Raw genomic sequence first — 17,070 nt, 5'->3', positions numbered from 1 at the left:
ATTCACTCATCAACCTAGCAACTCGATTCCTAGCTCAAATCTCATCTAAATCCTCATTTTGATCCAAAACCTCAAAAACTCATGAACTTTACTAAAACTCGAAATCGATCAACCAAATCACGAATTCTTGTCATGGGGAGTCTAAGAGACTTATTCAAGATGCTTGTGGAGTTGGGTGACCGTCAGGAAGTGGAGGAAATGGAGGAAAATCGAAGAACTCTAGTGTTCCTTGTGCTTCAACCAAGAACACCAAAAGACATCAAATCCGGCTCGAATCTTTCGAGAAAATGAAAATGAATTGGATGTATGAGTAGCTTATGAGCTCTAGAATGCAATGGTAACATGCATACCTCCAATCCTTCACTTGAGCTCGGATTTGGATGAAATGGAAGGAGGGAGTGAGAGCTTGAGTGGGAGGGGGAGCTGCAGCTGCTGCTGCACGGGTGGGAGTGAGGGAGAGTGAGGAGGAGAGAGAGAGAGAGAGCAGGTGGGCCGCCCTTTTGGAGTGGTTGGAGGGTGGGGTCACATGTGGGGCCCACAGGTAAGTGAAAAGGGTCCATTTTCACTACGAATTCAATCATTTTCTCTCCCGAATTTCTTCCTTTCATTCAATTGATTTCAAACAGATTGCTCTAGCGCGCCAAAATAATTTACCTTGAAAATAATTATAACGCTAATGATGCATGATTAAGCTCAATTACGCGATTATGGAATTTGGGACGTGACACACCTAAAATAGCTAAATGTGAATTTTAAAAATATAAAAATAAAAAGAATTCTATAAGACAGGAGGCCTAGCAAGCTGATGGAGCAGGTGTGCTAGGCCCATGAGTGGCAGGTGGCCCACGTGGACATTGGTGCGGCCAGGAGTGATGGCTCATGGGCCAATGATCTGCAGGTGGGCGGTGCGCGTTGGAGGTTGCTGTGTTGGACGAGAAGTAGAGTCGGACTTGAACAAGACTCTACTGTGCCGGCAAATAAATAGAGACGAGATCCGACAGATGGGAATAGAGAGAAAAATAAATGAAAAATAGGGTTCCGTAAGAAACTTTTTATGGATGCAATGAAAATCGAATTTTGTATGTGTTTCTCTGTGTTCTTCGTGCTCGTCGAAACCAGCAAGCAGCAAGCGTAGGCAGTGTTGCCTAGGGTGGGTAGGAGCAGGTCGAGTCCATATCACCGTGGAACAACTGCTGCGTTGGATCATTTGATCATTGCGATTTGTGTTGATTTGATCCATTTAAAATCATCGTATAGCATCAAGGTAATCTTTTGAAAATTTTGGATAATTAAATTTTTGTAATTCTTGAGATATTCAAGGTTGATATGTTTTCGTCACAGTCTACTTGCGAATTTTATATCATTAGATCTAGAGATCCGTTTGATTTTTGGTGGAATAGCTTCCATTGGGTCTAGTTTCTATAGTATAAATTTAAGGGCAATTCAATGATTGGATCTTTCTAGATATCGTTTTTAGTGACATGACAGTGAACTGTCCCGAACTGATTTTGCGATTAAATTGAATATTTAATCAGGATGATTTAAAATTTGAGTTTAGCTTCCACAATCATTCATCCCTTTAATTGGCTGTTTTGCACATAATGATCCTACGTGTATCTCCTAATCCAAGATCTCAGGATGCTGAGACGGAGATTCCTCATTTTGCTTATGGTGACCCTCGAAGTCATTCGACATGCAATTGGACACATAAAGTATTGATAACAAGTTTATATCAGAAATAATCTGCCTTAATAAGACATCAGTTTTCCTCTCCAACCAGGAATTCGTTTGATTATTTCATCAAGACATCAACTACAGGTTGAAGGTACACCCTTCTCAACTTTGTATAGCACAGCCGATTGTACTGCATGAAGGGACGGACTGAACACGTGAGCAAACATGATACTGAGTCTGAATCACGAACTAATGGAAAATTTAACATCATCACCCACTCAAGTTTCCAAAGTCAGGCTCATGAAAATTGCAATGCGCCGCTATGACAATACATCAAAACAAGCTACTCAGAGCATGCATACTTCCATAAAAAATAGACATCCTCGAGACCTCTTATATAAGTAGGCCAAGCAGTTTCGCACACGCAAATGGCTGATAAAACGAAGGGATCAACACAAGTTACAGATTGACCAGACAAGAACACAGTTTATATTTGCAAATAGCGGACTTGATACATGAAACAACAAAAGGCTGAAACGACATCGGCTAAAGTTCGAGCACTATGCTTAGTGGTGATGCTATGCACATGCAACCTAGTCACAGAGAACCACAGTCTCTCCACCTACATAAAACTATATATAAGGATGGTTGCCACTAAGTTAACCATCCACAGAGTACCAGCCATGACAGAGGACCACGTAATAGGCGCAAAAGATTGCTAATTTCTTGTCCAAAAGCGAAAAAATATGTCATAGGCTGCCTTCATCTAGGATGGGTGCACCGAAGCCTGCGAGGCATGTTTACATCACTCCACTTCCATTAACTCAACTTCATAGACGAGCCATGAGTGTGATGGTATATTTTCTTGTGCTTTGTTCCCATAGCTGAAAAAGAAGAGCAATTAAGTTCAATCCTCCAAGAAATGAGCACAAAAAGTGATCATGCATATGCTAATGAAAGATGCATGGAAAGGGAATCAGACACTCACCCGAGAGCAGGAGGAATAGTAAGTCTTCTTTTACCACCAACAGACATACCTACGATACAGAGGAAAGCTTCATTTCAACCAAATCATTTCAAAAGGATGAGAATTGAGCTTTAGAGTAAAGATGATAACCAGGAATACCGAGGTCCCATCCAAGAATTACATGTCCAGCACCTGGCACCAATCAACCAACAGATATATGGTGTAACCATCCAAGGATTTCAACATGAAACAAAAATGAGAGCTTTTGCCAATCATTTACCGAGCTTGAACTTGTAAACATCCATAGGGTCGATAATTTGCCCATCCAGCAACGTACCAACATATTTCACAGTAACCTGCAAAGTCCATATGGTAGCGCGTTAATTAAGATGGTCAGCAATTCTCCAGAACACACACGAGAGAGAGAGAGAGAGAGAGAGAGAGAGAGAGAGGTGGATGCATAAGATGTAATCATAGACAGAGCACAATAAAGATCCTATAAATTAATAAATTATACAGTAAAGTTGATGATGACCTCGCTGCCATTAGATGCAACTACTCCATTAGCGCTTCCCACATTCAGATCATCTATTATCAGCCCACTATCAAGTGTTATTTTGCGGATGGGACCCTTTCCAGTGTGTACACTTCCACAATGTTCAGCATCTTCATTTTGTAGCTCAGTAGCACCAGCAAAAAGGAAACCTTCAGCCCTAAAAAGATGAAATATTGAAACATATACTCCGTGAGACACATAATTAGGAACTGGGATAATTTAGACAGCTGATGAGACCAGTTTCATTCATTACATGATTGGAGAACCGGTTTGTCCGGTTCTTTGATTTGCAGCACCAGCACTGCATTGGACAACATTGCCTTTGTGATTCTTGTGGTCTTGAGTTGGCACAATATGCACTGCGTTGGAGACTCTATTGAACAAGAGATACATTTTAATTTTTCACGAAAAAAAGTGATACACTGCTCCATGCATCAAATGTATCATTGTATTTGGACAATAGGAAAATTTTGCTCCACCAAGAAGATCAAATGCAAGCGACTCGAATTTTAAATTTTTGTAGAGCATATACTTACATGACTTTTGAATATTTTTTATCATTCACCTGACCCATGGCACTATTTTGATCACTTAGCACATGCTCTTTCCTCGGCATCTTGCACTTCCTCCTGCTACACAAAAATAATGCTTCAGTAATCATACAAAACAAAGAGAACAACATGGATAGAGAGGTGTTCAAGCAACAAGCAAATGCTGGTTCAAATTAAAAAGGATAACTGTTAAATTAAAAAACTGAATTCAACTATATATACTTTTCGGCGGCCCTTCTCTTAAGGTAAGCAACACGGATAGGGAGGTGTTCATCGTCATCATCATCCCCATCTTCAATAAGTATAGGCTCATTCAAAGAATCATAATTCTTGCCATCTGTCTCATCGCCTTGATGCTTTCTCTTGAAGCATATCGGACTTGCATTGTTACTAGTGATCTTTTCACTGTAGTATCCATGATGATCACCACTGAGAGAACTGATAGGACCCTTTTCAGTGTGTACACTTCCACAATTTTTAGCTGGGCTTGGTAGATCCAGTTCATTTTGTTTTTCAACACCTTGTAGATCAGTAGCATCATTAAAAAGGTAGCCTTCATCAGAGATCCTACAAAGATGAAACATATACACGTGACACACACACAAACACACAATTAGGAATCAAGATAATTTAGCTAGGTTAAGCGATTAGTTTCATTGATTACATCATTTGCCCGATTATGTGCTTTTCTACATCATGTTTCCCTTCAGTCTGGAGAGCATTTTGCTCGTGAACAGCAGGCTGAAGAACATTCCCTTTCTGTGTCATCTCATCACCTAGAGTTGGCCCAATGTGCACTGCGTTGGACTCCCTGTTGAACAAGAAAAAGATACTCTACACTAAGCATCAAATGTACCACTATATTTGGGAAATAGGAAAATGTTGCTCCAAAACAAGAACGATCAACCATGTAATTGAAGCGATTTAAAGTATTTCCCTGATTTTAACTTCTAAGAACTTTAGAAAATATACTTACATGATTTTAAAATCTTCTCCTTCACCGGTATTAGGCTTCCTTAGAGAAGCATCATTCTTGCCATCAGCCTCATCGCCTTGATGCTTTCTCATCAAGTCTGTAGGACTTGCAGTTTTACTTGTGAGCTTCTCACTATAGTGGCCATGATCACCAATGTGGGAATGGATGTAGTATCCTGACAAGTGAACAGAGCTATTCCCAAAAACTGAGAAGACAACATTTTCGCTCTCCTCATATTCTAGCTTTAGGTGGCACATGAGAGCATCCATTGGATTCAATGTACAGAGCCTCACAGGCTCCTTATCGCCAACATTGCACTGTAGCATGCTACAGCCAACATCAACATGATTGCCTAACATAGCCTGGAAAAATAAAACATCAAAATGAAATCATTCTTTGATACTGAAGTTGTTTAAATGAGGGTGTCTTCAAATGGAAACACTGAGCTACTGCATCTCCATAAATAATAGAAGGGAGGGAATCGATACGACACAATGTGTGATTGGGTTTATAACAATCAATGGGAAAAGATAAGTAGCCATCCCTTTCGTAATCTTTTATTGGAACTCAAACACTGTTGTATAATGTTAGAACTGAACTACGAACAATAGAAGTGTGAATATCAAATCACCGGATATAGTAGCAGTTCTGCTGCATCAACTCCCAAACACTACAGTTACTTCACTCTATTAAAGATAAAATATGTATGCAACGATAGTGGTCTGCTATACGAGATAGCGGAAATAATGGCCACTGCACTCCATGTACTGTTTTGGCTAGATTCATAAATGGGCAATGCATAACTGAGCTTTTATACACAACAATTAACACATATAATTCATTATTGTTATTGTTATTCGCAAAAAAAATATAATTCATTATTGTTAACAATTATGCTTTTACACCGTTATCTTCTTTTCAATCCCTGGCTAAAAATTTCTAAGAAAAAGGATTGGCATATAGAACATGTCAACTGTCTTTATCGATAAACTACCATTTTTTTGCATTAGTTTGTGTACCAGTTCTAATTTACTGCAAAACTAATTTAGTTGGGATTTCCTTCAGTTCCCGTCTTTTACAAAAAGGTCACAATCATAGGGTGATAAATGTGCATTACTCTAAAAAGATATATCACATAAAAATTTGCCCTCCTTCCCTATATTTGTATATACTCATCAACTTGATTTATTCTTTCAGATTGGTGCAGATTTTCTGCACCTGTTATTAACTACTTTGCTTCAAGATTCATACACTTTTCTAAAAGAGGTAAATGGAAGCAAGGTAAAATTAATAAAGTAGACAAAATATGAAAAAAATAAGTCAATTGGAGACCATGAACATATATCCTTTTTAACTTCGAAGTTAATAATACAAATGTACGCGAATTCATTTCGCACAAAGAAAACGTGAAGTAGATGTTGGAATCATCATGATTTTTTTGCACAAACTTTAATTTTGAGAGCATGCAAGAGAAAGAAGCTGGTTCATGTATCAAGCCTATATAGGATGAAATTAAAAACCAGGATTGCATCCACAAACATAATCAGCTTCAAATTTGAGTTTTGGCCATAAGTACACAATTGAGAGGAGATTAAAAATAATTCTTGTGAAAAAATTGAACAATGGCAAGGGCCAGACTGTGGGTTGCTGTGCTGTATGGAATCCAGTTATATGTGAACCTTTGCTACCCGTAATAAGATTTTGGTATAAAATTATGGCTGAAAAAAATATGCTTTCAAGTTGAAAGTAATTATTTTTAATAAGAACTACTTGATATTTTTCAGTCTGGTTGCGACGTCTAAATAGTGAGTACATCCAAAGTGAATTGTTTCATGGAAATGCTACAGCTCTGATCAGTGAGGCGTGTGCATTCTTACACCCCTGAAGAGGAAATGATGCTGAGGATGCTACTGACTACTGAAGCGAGGGAAGTGTACTTAACGCTACAACAGGCCCTCAATGCATTACAATTTCTTGTCAAGCACAGGCAACATGTTCCTGAAAGAAACTTTGGAGAATTGGTGTGATCTACAGTGTGAGTCTAAGGGGCTACCTTGGATTGGGACCTCACTCTGTCAGTGTATCTGTACATACAATTAGTAGTCAATTACAATATCCGGGAAAGCCTTGGATTAAAGATGTGAGAACATTGTGAAAGAACAACAAGCACTAACTCCGTAGAAAACTGCTGAGACAGAAGATCTGCTCGAGGTGGCTGAGACTGGAGTGACTGGTTCTCCCAAGATGCAGAAATTGTCTGTGTGATGTTAAGAAGGGGAATATGGCTATAGGTGCCGCAAGTGCTTTTGTTCTGCGATGTTTTAATTTGTTCCTTAATGTTATATGGTGATATGTAGCTCTCAATTATCTAGTAGGGTGGTCTATTTCGATATTTTAGGGAAAGTTTTTGTTATGTGGTCACTGAATACTAAGCTGTAAGTAAACTGCAACTACTAACTTCGTAGAGATGGCTTCTTCTAATCCTTTGCTCCAGAGAGAAGGGGAGCTTTTTCTACTGAGTGCTAGTTATGATCAAGTTAATTTTTGGGCAAAATCACATCTATTCTCATGCATGTAGTCCTCTGATTGCTTGATTCCTTAAATAACAATACTAGGAAATGGTTACCTGTTTTCTTGCTTTGCAACAGGATAGACTATCACTGCTCAACCCGAATCTCACTGAAAAGCTATTATCCCTTTGCACTGAACTAACATGTTTTTAGAGAAGGGAAAAAGACACTCCACCTGAGTTAAATGCATGTACTCCATCAACTATGCCTATAACTTTAGTGATGATCAAGGTGCGAACAATGTGGACAGCAACCCAACAGGCACTCACTCTGTAAAAGACTGAGACTGAAGATGGATGTGCTAAAGCTTGGTGCTGAACCACTAAAGGCTTTCGAATTGCTTAAATGGGATTAGTGAAGATCCAGTGAAGGAAGTCTAAAAAGATCGATGGTTTACTAACCATACATGTGATTTGTGAAAGATGTCACTCTTTTTTCTCAAACCGGCAGGAGAGCTGCCCGTCATTATATTACGAAGGAATAAAGGGAGGTATACAAACCAAACGATAACAAAACCCCCGACCAACAAGGTCACGGAGACAGAAGAAAAACTACAGGAAAAAAAGGCACCACAGCACGCCACAGAAACGAGGAGTACGACTCGAACTAGTGCCTTAAACTGTGAGGTCAGACAACCCCTTTGCGCCGGCCACCCGCCAAAGCGCAGCCTCATCCCAAATGGCACACACCAGCCTGTTGTCATCCGGAGAAGCTCCATCAAACACACATTCATTCCGAAGTTTCCAAAGGAGCCAAGCCACAAGGATGAGCAACGAATTGAGACCTTGACACTGTTGTTGATTCACTCTGGATTCAGCCCATCTCCACCGCTCGCTAAAGCACTCATCAGAAGGTTGAGGGGATGTATAAGCGAGCCCGACCCTACTGGGAACGCTGAACCACACCTGCCGCGAGAACACACAAGAGGTGAGCAAGTGTTGCACTGTTTCATCAGCCTGATCACACAGCGGACAGCGAAAAGGATGTGGCAGTCCCCAATGAGCCAAGCGATCGGCCGTCCAACAGCAATTCCGGATGGCTAACCATAGAAAAAACTTGCATCTTGCTGGTGCCCAGGACTTACGCAGCCGTTGCCATGGATCAAAGCCAACACTGCCTAGCAAGAACCTCTGATAAGACGATTGTGCTGTGCACTGTCCTGATGCCGTGCGCACCCATGTGTGAACATCTTGCACACCTTCATGGAGCACTATCCCCTCCAACAAATTCCATGTCTGTAAGTACTCAACAATAGCTTGAACTGAGAGGGCCTCCTTGATGTCTCGAATCCACCTTTGGTCTACCAGAGCCTCAACCATCGTGCGCTGTTTGATGGCCCTCTTGCCGACTGCAGCTAACAAAGTGGGCACAAGATCAGCTATCGCCTGACCATGAAGCCATCGATCCGTCCAAAACAATGTGTGCTGCCCATCACTGACCATACAGGTGATTGAGATTGAGAACATGACCTTGACATTGTCATTCATTTGCAAGCTGAAGGAAGCCCACGGCTTGTCAGGTTGAGTCTTTTGAAACCATAGCCATCTCATTCGGAGAGACCATGACAACAATTCGAGGTTATGAATGCCAAGTCCGCCCAACTCCAAAGGCCAGCAGACCTTGCTCCAAGCCACGGCACAATGGCCGCCATTGACATTAGCCTTCCCTTTCCACAAGAAGGCGCGTCTAATTTTGTCGATGGCCTTGATAACCCATTTGGGTATGTCCAGGGCCATAAAGTGATAAATCGGAATGGCGGTCAAAACCGCGCGCACTAGCTGCAGCCTACTAGCGGGATGCATAAGTGCCGCCTTCCACCTGGGTAGTTTATCCATCAATTTATCCAAGAGAGGCATGAACTGGTCCTTTGTCAATATTTTCAAAGATAAAGGCAACCCCAAATAAGAACAGGGAAACCCCTTCAAAGGACATGGCAAAATCCCCCTCCTGACATTGGATAGGGGAGACAGAGGACTTGAGGATGTTAGTCCTCAAACCAGAGACGTTACCGAACAACCTCAACGAATCCTTAATCAAGACCAAATCAGTTGTCTCCGGTTTTAATAATAAAGCAACGTTATCGGCATAGAGGGAGACCCGGTGATTTATAGGCCGACGAGATAAAGGCTGTAGCAAGCCAGCCTCGATTGCCGGATTAACCAACACTTTAACACGTCCATCACAAGAATAAACAACATCGGGGATAGTGAGTCCCCTTGGCGCAACCCACGTAGATGTGAGATCACCGAACCCGGCTCCCCATTGAGTAACACATGTGTAGATGCAGTGGACAACAAGCCCCATAGGATGGTGTGCATAGGATGGTGTCACTCTCATCTACAGATTGAAATCATATATGTGCATCAGTATAACCCATGCACACAGATTAATATCGGTGGTAACTATCTACCAGTTGTAGGAAAATGAAAGGAAAGTCTGCTGCTCTTGAATGGTTAAGGTGTCACTCTCATCTACAGATGTGTTACAAGAACGACAATGTTTTCTTTCATGTGCCTAAAACTGATAGATGACTGCCATTCTAACAGCTCGTTGTAGAATACGAAATTCGAAGTCACAATCGTGTGACCACTGAATGCTTCTGCTGCCATTTAGAATGACCAAATGAAACTCTGACTGTCCAACAATCAAACACCTGAACAAGAGCAAATAAATCTTGTATGATGCAACCATTATGTACTGCACGCATTAAATGTTAACTAAAAATTATAAAATCACAACTGCTTTTTAGAATTTCCTTGAAGAAGAAAGAAATCCAAATATGCATCAACTATTTGCATCCTCTGTTGACTAGTTGCGTCATCCTGCCTTCTCTCTTTTTTTGTGAAAAAAAAAGAAAAGAAAAAATGACACTAACTAACTCAGTAAGCAGTTTTAATTGAAGGGATCAGCACTTCTTTCCACAACAAATAGACATTGTAGCAGATTTTACAATTAATTGAAACCAAAAGTTACTGAACAATCAAAATTAGTATGCCATCCATATGGCTGTATGTAATTGTGTGAAAATAGAAGTGAGCATTTTGATTAGTTTACTTGGGCAAAACAAAACAACCATGACGTAAAGAACAAATCGAAACTACGGTGAGCACAACTGTAATTGCTAACACACCAGAGATTACTTAATGTAAACTTGCTGCTTTCTCAGTTTATTCTTCTTCTAGTGAGTGTAAAAATATAAGTTTCTTCAGCTGTGAATACAATAGGCCAAGCCAACAATGTACTCTGTCCGGTCATAAATACTTATCATTTTAATCAAGATCCGATCAAATTTTTAAAACTTTGACCGTCAATAACTATTAAAATATTTAGTTTTGAAACGTAAAAATCACACATATAGATTTATCTTTAAAAATATTTTTATTAAATATTATAACTATATTCTAATAGAAAATAATGGTCAATATTGTAAGCGACAAATATTTATGACAAGAGGGAGTAATAATTAAAGTGCTTTTGTTAGCATCATCTAATATAAGGAATGCAAGTGGAGTGAAGAAGGGGCCTCTATATAACTATCACAGTAGCTAGTACACAAAGAAAACGCAAGAAGCAAGATCGGTGAGAGAGAGAGATATGTTGCACCTGGGTGATCTTGAGGCGGCGACCGCGGGAGGGCTGATGGATGTACGGCTCGCCGGGCTTCACTTCCACCCCTGCGACCATTGGACCATGGATGACGGCAGTTCAAATCCAAAGCAAAGATTAACAAGATTGGAAGCAACACAGAGCTAGCCGCAGAAAAAAGAAGGATCGAGAAAAGCTTGAGAGATGAACGAATGGAAGGCCTAATTGCGTACCCCAGAAGGCCATGACCACAGACGAGAAACGAGACGAGTGAGAGAATCGGAAGGAAGGATCGACGTGTTGTGAGCGGGAGTGGTGGGAGGGGAAGCTGCGGAGGAGGGGATCAAGAGTACTACTACTAGCTAGTAGTGGCCTGCTACTGTGTTACGCGGCAGGCAGGGGAGCGGCAGCCAGCAGTGCCAGAACCGGAGAAGACGAGGCGTCTCTCCCTGTTTCTGTTCCCTCCCTCTCTAGGTGAGCCCACGTGGCTTCCGATTCTCCACGCTGCTGGTGTTTCCATCTCCTACCCTTTTTCCGACAATATTACTCCCATGCCACTATTTTTGAACCGTTTTGCTAATGTGCTCCTCTTTATTTGGATCACGGTGCACAACTATTACTATAGAAAAATTATCACCATCGATTTAAAATTAGCACCCCTCTCAGTTTTTAAACTGATAATGATCGATTTGTCTCAAATTTAACTGATAATGATCGATTTGCCTCAAATTAGATTAAATTTGAGACAGAGACCTCATGCTGAAATGTTCAAAGTAGAATATTTTATATAGCAAAATATCTATTTTACATCTTGCGATATCTGAGTGATAATAATACATCAAAATGAATAACAATAATATAATCATCTTGAAGGAAATGTATTTTCTATCACTCATTTAGATATATCTATTACCACAATTTAGTTTGAATGAATGGCAATATCTAAATCTACATTTGCAACAACAATAGTAAATCTAAACGAATAGAAAAAAATACAAATGTGTTTTTACCATTCGTTTAGATCTACCTATTGCTACAATCTTTAACGCTCATACAATATTTGCTTCGAAGCCAGGGAGATGAGCTTGTTTAGATAGGGAGATGGTGACGGGCTCGGGGGAAATGAGGAAGGCCGCAAGGTAGCTCTGGAGATAGTGAGCTAGCTACAGGCTTGGAGACGGCAAGGTGGCTATGTGAAAGACAGGCACAAGAGGTAGAGGTAGCCATAGTGCCGATGGTGACTATCGCACCACTTCGATCGCTACTACCCTTCGGGAGCGACTTCAAGAGATTGGAAGCGAAAGTAGATGAGGGGTGGCTATGGATATTCGTGCTCTATTTATAGAATAATTATCACTACCGGTTTGGAATATAAACCGACATTGATAATAATTAACACCATCAGTTAGTTTTCATCAATTATTGCTCTGTCAGTTTAGAATATGAACCAGCAGTGTTAAACATTATCACTGCCGGTTTAGAATACAAATTGGCAAATATAATCTATTATCACTGCTAGTTATTAAAGACGCGTCTTTTTATGTATTTTTTAACCAGCATTGATGATTTAAATATCACTGCTGGTTTGTGTTAGTAACCGGCAGTGATAATAATTATCATTGTCGTTCTTGCTAGTTCGGTTTTTTATGTGCGCCTTATACTTACGAATTGGTAGTAAAAGAAGAGTATGAATGATCTTTTCTGTAGCGGTGAATATAGAGAGTTGGAAAAACCAAACAAAACAAGGACACTTATCCCACAGTTTGGAATGCAAAATTTCACAAAAAACGGCTCAATGCCTATTTAAATCTATAAGAATCATTGCGCTTTTAAAAGGGCCCACAATTATGTTGTAAAAATTTGTCGGTTTGCGTTCAGATGGCAATGCATTCATCATAATTTACTATTTTACATTCATGGTTACAATGATCTATTTTATCACTATTATATTGTGTGAAACTAAATCACCTAGTTTACCCCCTTGACGTGTGACGTGAATTATCATGAGTCATACTGGACATGCGCAGGTGGCATTCTGCTTGTGAGTGGGTTAGCGTGGTGGTGTGCAATGAGACAGGAGGGCACTTCTATTAACCTCATTTCAAAAGTCTAAAAGAAAGTTATACCTTTAAATTTTTCCTACAGATATTTTTGTGTATTATCATGATAATTCAAAGTATGTTTTTCTCCCTGATTTTCCGATTTCTTTTCTTGAATTTATTGGGGTTTCCTGAGCTTACTCCTCTGGGTAATCTCTATCTGGTGGACCCATGTTCGTAAGTTCTCAAAATGGATAGCCCGACTGGTTGCGCGGAATTGGAGGGTCGGGTAGGTGCGGTAGAGATACACCCCACGCCAGCTTCCCAGTGAAAGAGACGATTTCCCCCAAAACAAAACAAAAAGAACGGAGAGAGAGAGTGAAACAGCTGATAGGAGATGGTGGATCTCTCGACTGCTGAGAGAGGCAGGGGAGTGGCAGCTGCGCATTCTCGTCCTGAGCATCTTCATCTTGCAGTTCGTCCTCTTCGCCGCCTCCATGGTGCGCAACGTCCGCATGCCATGCATCCTTGTTCAGGTCATGCATATGGCTCGCGTACCTTGGAGCCGACGCTCTAGCGATGTATGCCCTGGCCAGTGGCCACCCTTTTCAACCGCCACAAGCTGCCGGGTGCCGATGCGAGCAGCCACGTCCTGGAGGTCATGTGGGCGCCTGTCCTCCTCATCCACCTCGGCGGCGGCCAGCAGCCCAGCACACGTTTTACTGCGTACAGTATCGAGGACAGCGAGCTGTGGAGACGGCACCTCGTGACCCTGGTGTCTCGATCAGGTCACGGTTGCCCTGTACGTGTTCTGCAAGTCGTGGTCGTGGCCCGGCGACGGTGATCAAAGGTTCCTGCAGGCAGCCATCTTGCTCTTCATCGTTGGGATTCTCAAGTTCATCCGGAAGCCATGGGCTCTCAAGAGTGCAAGCATGAACAGCGTAATGACCTCTTCATTGTACCTGCAAGGCGAAAAGGAAGACGGATCCTTATTCTTGCGCTTGATTTCTAACCCTGTAACGTTTGCATCTCTACAAGATGGAGCAGCAACGAAATTAGAGGAAGAACATGATATTTCGCTTAAAGAATACTAGTGGAGACGGCGCGCGAGGGCGCACTGCTAATAGAGAATGGCGCTGATAAAAAGCAGAGTTTATATGCTGTTCATGAGTAAAATGATCTTCTGTTTATCCAAAAATTAATATTCTTTTGTTTTCTAATATTTTTAAAAAAATTTATACGTGTTCCATAATCCATGTGCAACATATTTCAATTGGATTTACTCAAAAAGTCTATGTAGAATTTAAACTAAAATTCTCCAAAAAGACTACTTTTACATCTTCTAACAATTGTTAGTGCCACAAATAAAATCCTAAAAAATATAAAATAATCACTAATATTATTCTTATGTGATGGAATAATTTCTAAAATTATTTGCAGTCCTAATTTCTATGGTAAAAAGTGAGTTCCTTTGTAAAGCTCTATTTATACACAATGATAAAAATGCATGATTATGTGCATGATCAATATGTGTGAGTGATGAACAATTGGCTAGATGTTGCTTTGAACTAGGATATGTGATATAGTATTTGTGGGTGAAATGTCAGGTAATCTAGGAGCTACTCGGGAAGCTAGTGAAATGGTCTTAGAACATGTCTTGGTTAGTCAGAATTAGTCTACAAAGTAGTCTGGGCTGGTTGAAATTGGTATAGAAACTGCTCAGTGAGTGAAGATGTTGAAGACTATCAAGACGAGATTGTGACATTTTAGGCGTGTGTCTCCCGGTCGATTGTCTGCCGTGTTGTTGTGCACCAGTGCTTCTGTTTCGCTACAGATATCTTCATAAAAGATAATATATGTCAATTATTGTTAGAGTTAAACGTTTATTTCTTTAAAGTATTATTTTTACTATTTCACCTGTGACGTCCTTTTATGTGTTAAACATCATGGGCGCATATAAGCCATATCTAGTTTTGTTCGTTTAAACCAGGTATGACAGAGGTGGTATCAAAACCATACTGATCGTAAGGTGCGTGCCTACATAGAATGGTCGTACCATAAGGTCATATTTTTAAAAGGTTATTTTGAAAAACCCATCCCCATGTTTTTTTACCTCTCAGTTTTTCTCTCCACTTATCTACTTCGATCTATTGAGCAAAATAAATTTTCAGCACCCCTTTTTTCAAAACTTTTAGTTGTTGAACAATCCCGATTTTTCCGATTGAGAAGAATGCACTTGAATTATCTCAGTTAACGCTTCTACCTCATATAAAGATTCTGATGATGAAGTTTAAGACCCTTCGCTACACGAAAGTATTATCTACCACAACACTGAGACATGAAGATCCACATCCACGTTTCTATCAGTTTTGATTTTTCAAGTCCTAGGAGGATTTCCCCTAATCTTCAGAAGCGTTAGAACGATGTTAGTAGTGTGTATTTGTGTTGTGTGCCTTGTGTGATTTGGATTTTCTGTTTGAGTGCTGGAGTGCGTTGCAGGATGTTGTAGCATCTGGTAACAGCAACATTCCTTATATATCTCAATATCTAATAGTATATCTGGGTTTCTCCTTCTAGTCTTTTCTCTTCTTGCCCAACCTTCCTCCTCAATCCCGATCAGATAGTGAACTCGGAGGAAGGTTAGCTTGGTAAAGGTAGCAATGACGACGACGACAACTAGCCACTGCCTAAACACTGCCCATCCCAATTCAACATGGACCAACTCTTGGATATACATATCCTTCAAATTATGGCTCAGTCTTTGAAAAGCTTGCAACATGTTAACCAAGCTTCGGATGTGGAACACAAGCATTATAGGATGGAAGATAATAAGAAGATGGAGATGCCCTTCCCATATCAGCAATCAAAAATCAATTATCATCTTTAGACTATAACACCCCGCGATGTCAAGTTCAATCACAATACATTAATGATCAAGGACAAAATTCCAAGGACCAATAGAACACCCAGACGCAAGACAGTCCTTAGGATCTCAACAACAGTGATTGGGTGATTACATACAGGGAATTTCAATCGAACAGAGCCAAACAATTCAAGAAGAGCAAAAATCAAGTTGGATCAGCGCAACAAGGCAATCCTATCAGTCAAGAAAAGGATGATATGGCAGAAAAAGCTCCCCTCCCATGCCCCAATGTTCGGATTCCCCATCCTACAAATCTGAGCGGAAACAAACCCTAGGGTTCTACTAGAAAAAAAGGGAGTATGTTTTTACTATCGAGACCTAATGCAGCAAGTCAAATAATTCCCTAGGAAGTATCCTACTAAAATTCAGCGAGAGGGAGGATGTTACCATTGCGGAGAAGAAGTACATTTTGTGAGATATTGTGCTAAGAAGTATCCCAACTGGAACTGGATCAACCTCGAGCCCTAGACGAAGACCTCAGTTAAGAATCAAGGTTACCATACCTTTCAAGCTGTATCTCAAGATAGACAAGTTCAATAGGATAATGACAAGCCCAAAGAAGCTTAGTAGGGACCAAATTAAAAGTTGGGAGTGATATATCCATGACAAATGTAACCTAGAGATAATATGGATCTGATGTTGGAATCTCATTATGTCATCTCTTCATATCATCAAGTACAATATGTGTCAAGGCTTGAATGGAAGTTTGTTTTCCCTTGTTTTACCTGAGAAATGTTAATGTTTCTCCGCTCTATCTCTAGTATGTCTACATCTCAATAACTGGAAATACATATCAAAGAAGTTCGCTCCTTTAAGGGGGGTAGACTTTCTAACCAACCTCTTGGTTCTAGAATCCAAAGACCCAAATGTTGTTCTTAGAAGTGGCTAGTCAGCAAGGGTAATAGAGCAATAAGGTGTGATAAAGGAAGAACAGTACTCAGAAGCTATACTCCGATCCCCAAAGTGACTGTCAAGAACAAGTACCGTTTCCTCGGAATTAAGATAGGCCTCAGTAAATCTTCAGGGATAAGAAGGTTCTCCAAGGTCAATTAGCAGATAAGAAGATCGAGAAATAAAGGAAATTATCAGGAGCGTTAAAGCTACATGATTCTCAGGAAAAGTTCAAAAAGCACCAAGATGGATCGAGATCTCAAGGATTACTATCGGTGATATGGAAAGAAGAGAGATGTAGCAAAGTATGTGGCCCTATGTGATACATGTCAGAGAAG

The 17,070-nt window shown here is 40.4% G+C and overlaps 1 protein-coding gene and 1 pseudogene across 1 annotated transcript; one reads left to right on the top strand and one right to left on the bottom strand.

Annotated features, from left to right (window-relative positions):
- Positions 1 to 2,148: 2,148 nt before the first annotated feature.
- Positions 2,149 to 10,978, bottom strand: LOC133901542 (peptidyl-prolyl cis-trans isomerase FKBP53-like). Its single transcript, XM_062342887.1, has 11 exons — positions 10,898 to 10,978; positions 4,725 to 5,086; positions 4,413 to 4,559; positions 3,971 to 4,315; positions 3,734 to 3,829; positions 3,451 to 3,570; positions 3,177 to 3,354; positions 2,922 to 2,997; positions 2,792 to 2,833; positions 2,663 to 2,711; positions 2,149 to 2,558 (listed from the first exon to the last, which is right to left on the bottom strand). Exons 1-11 carry the CDS (start codon positions 10,976 to 10,978, stop codon positions 2,480 to 2,482), a joined length of 1,575 nt encoding a protein of 524 aa, XP_062198871.1. The 3' UTR covers positions 2,149 to 2,479.
- A 1,002-nt stretch (positions 10,979 to 11,980) lies between these two features.
- LOC133901541 (uncharacterized) lies at positions 11,981 to 13,977 on the top strand (annotated as a pseudogene).
- Positions 13,978 to 17,070: the final 3,093 nt, after the last annotated feature.

The sequence above is a fragment of the Phragmites australis genome, chromosome 20 (genome assembly GCF_958298935.1).
Source record: "Phragmites australis chromosome 20, lpPhrAust1.1, whole genome shotgun sequence".
NCBI classification, from domain to species: domain Eukaryota; kingdom Viridiplantae; phylum Streptophyta; class Magnoliopsida; order Poales; family Poaceae; genus Phragmites; species Phragmites australis.
This window is presented reverse-complemented; position numbering and strand designations above follow the sequence as displayed.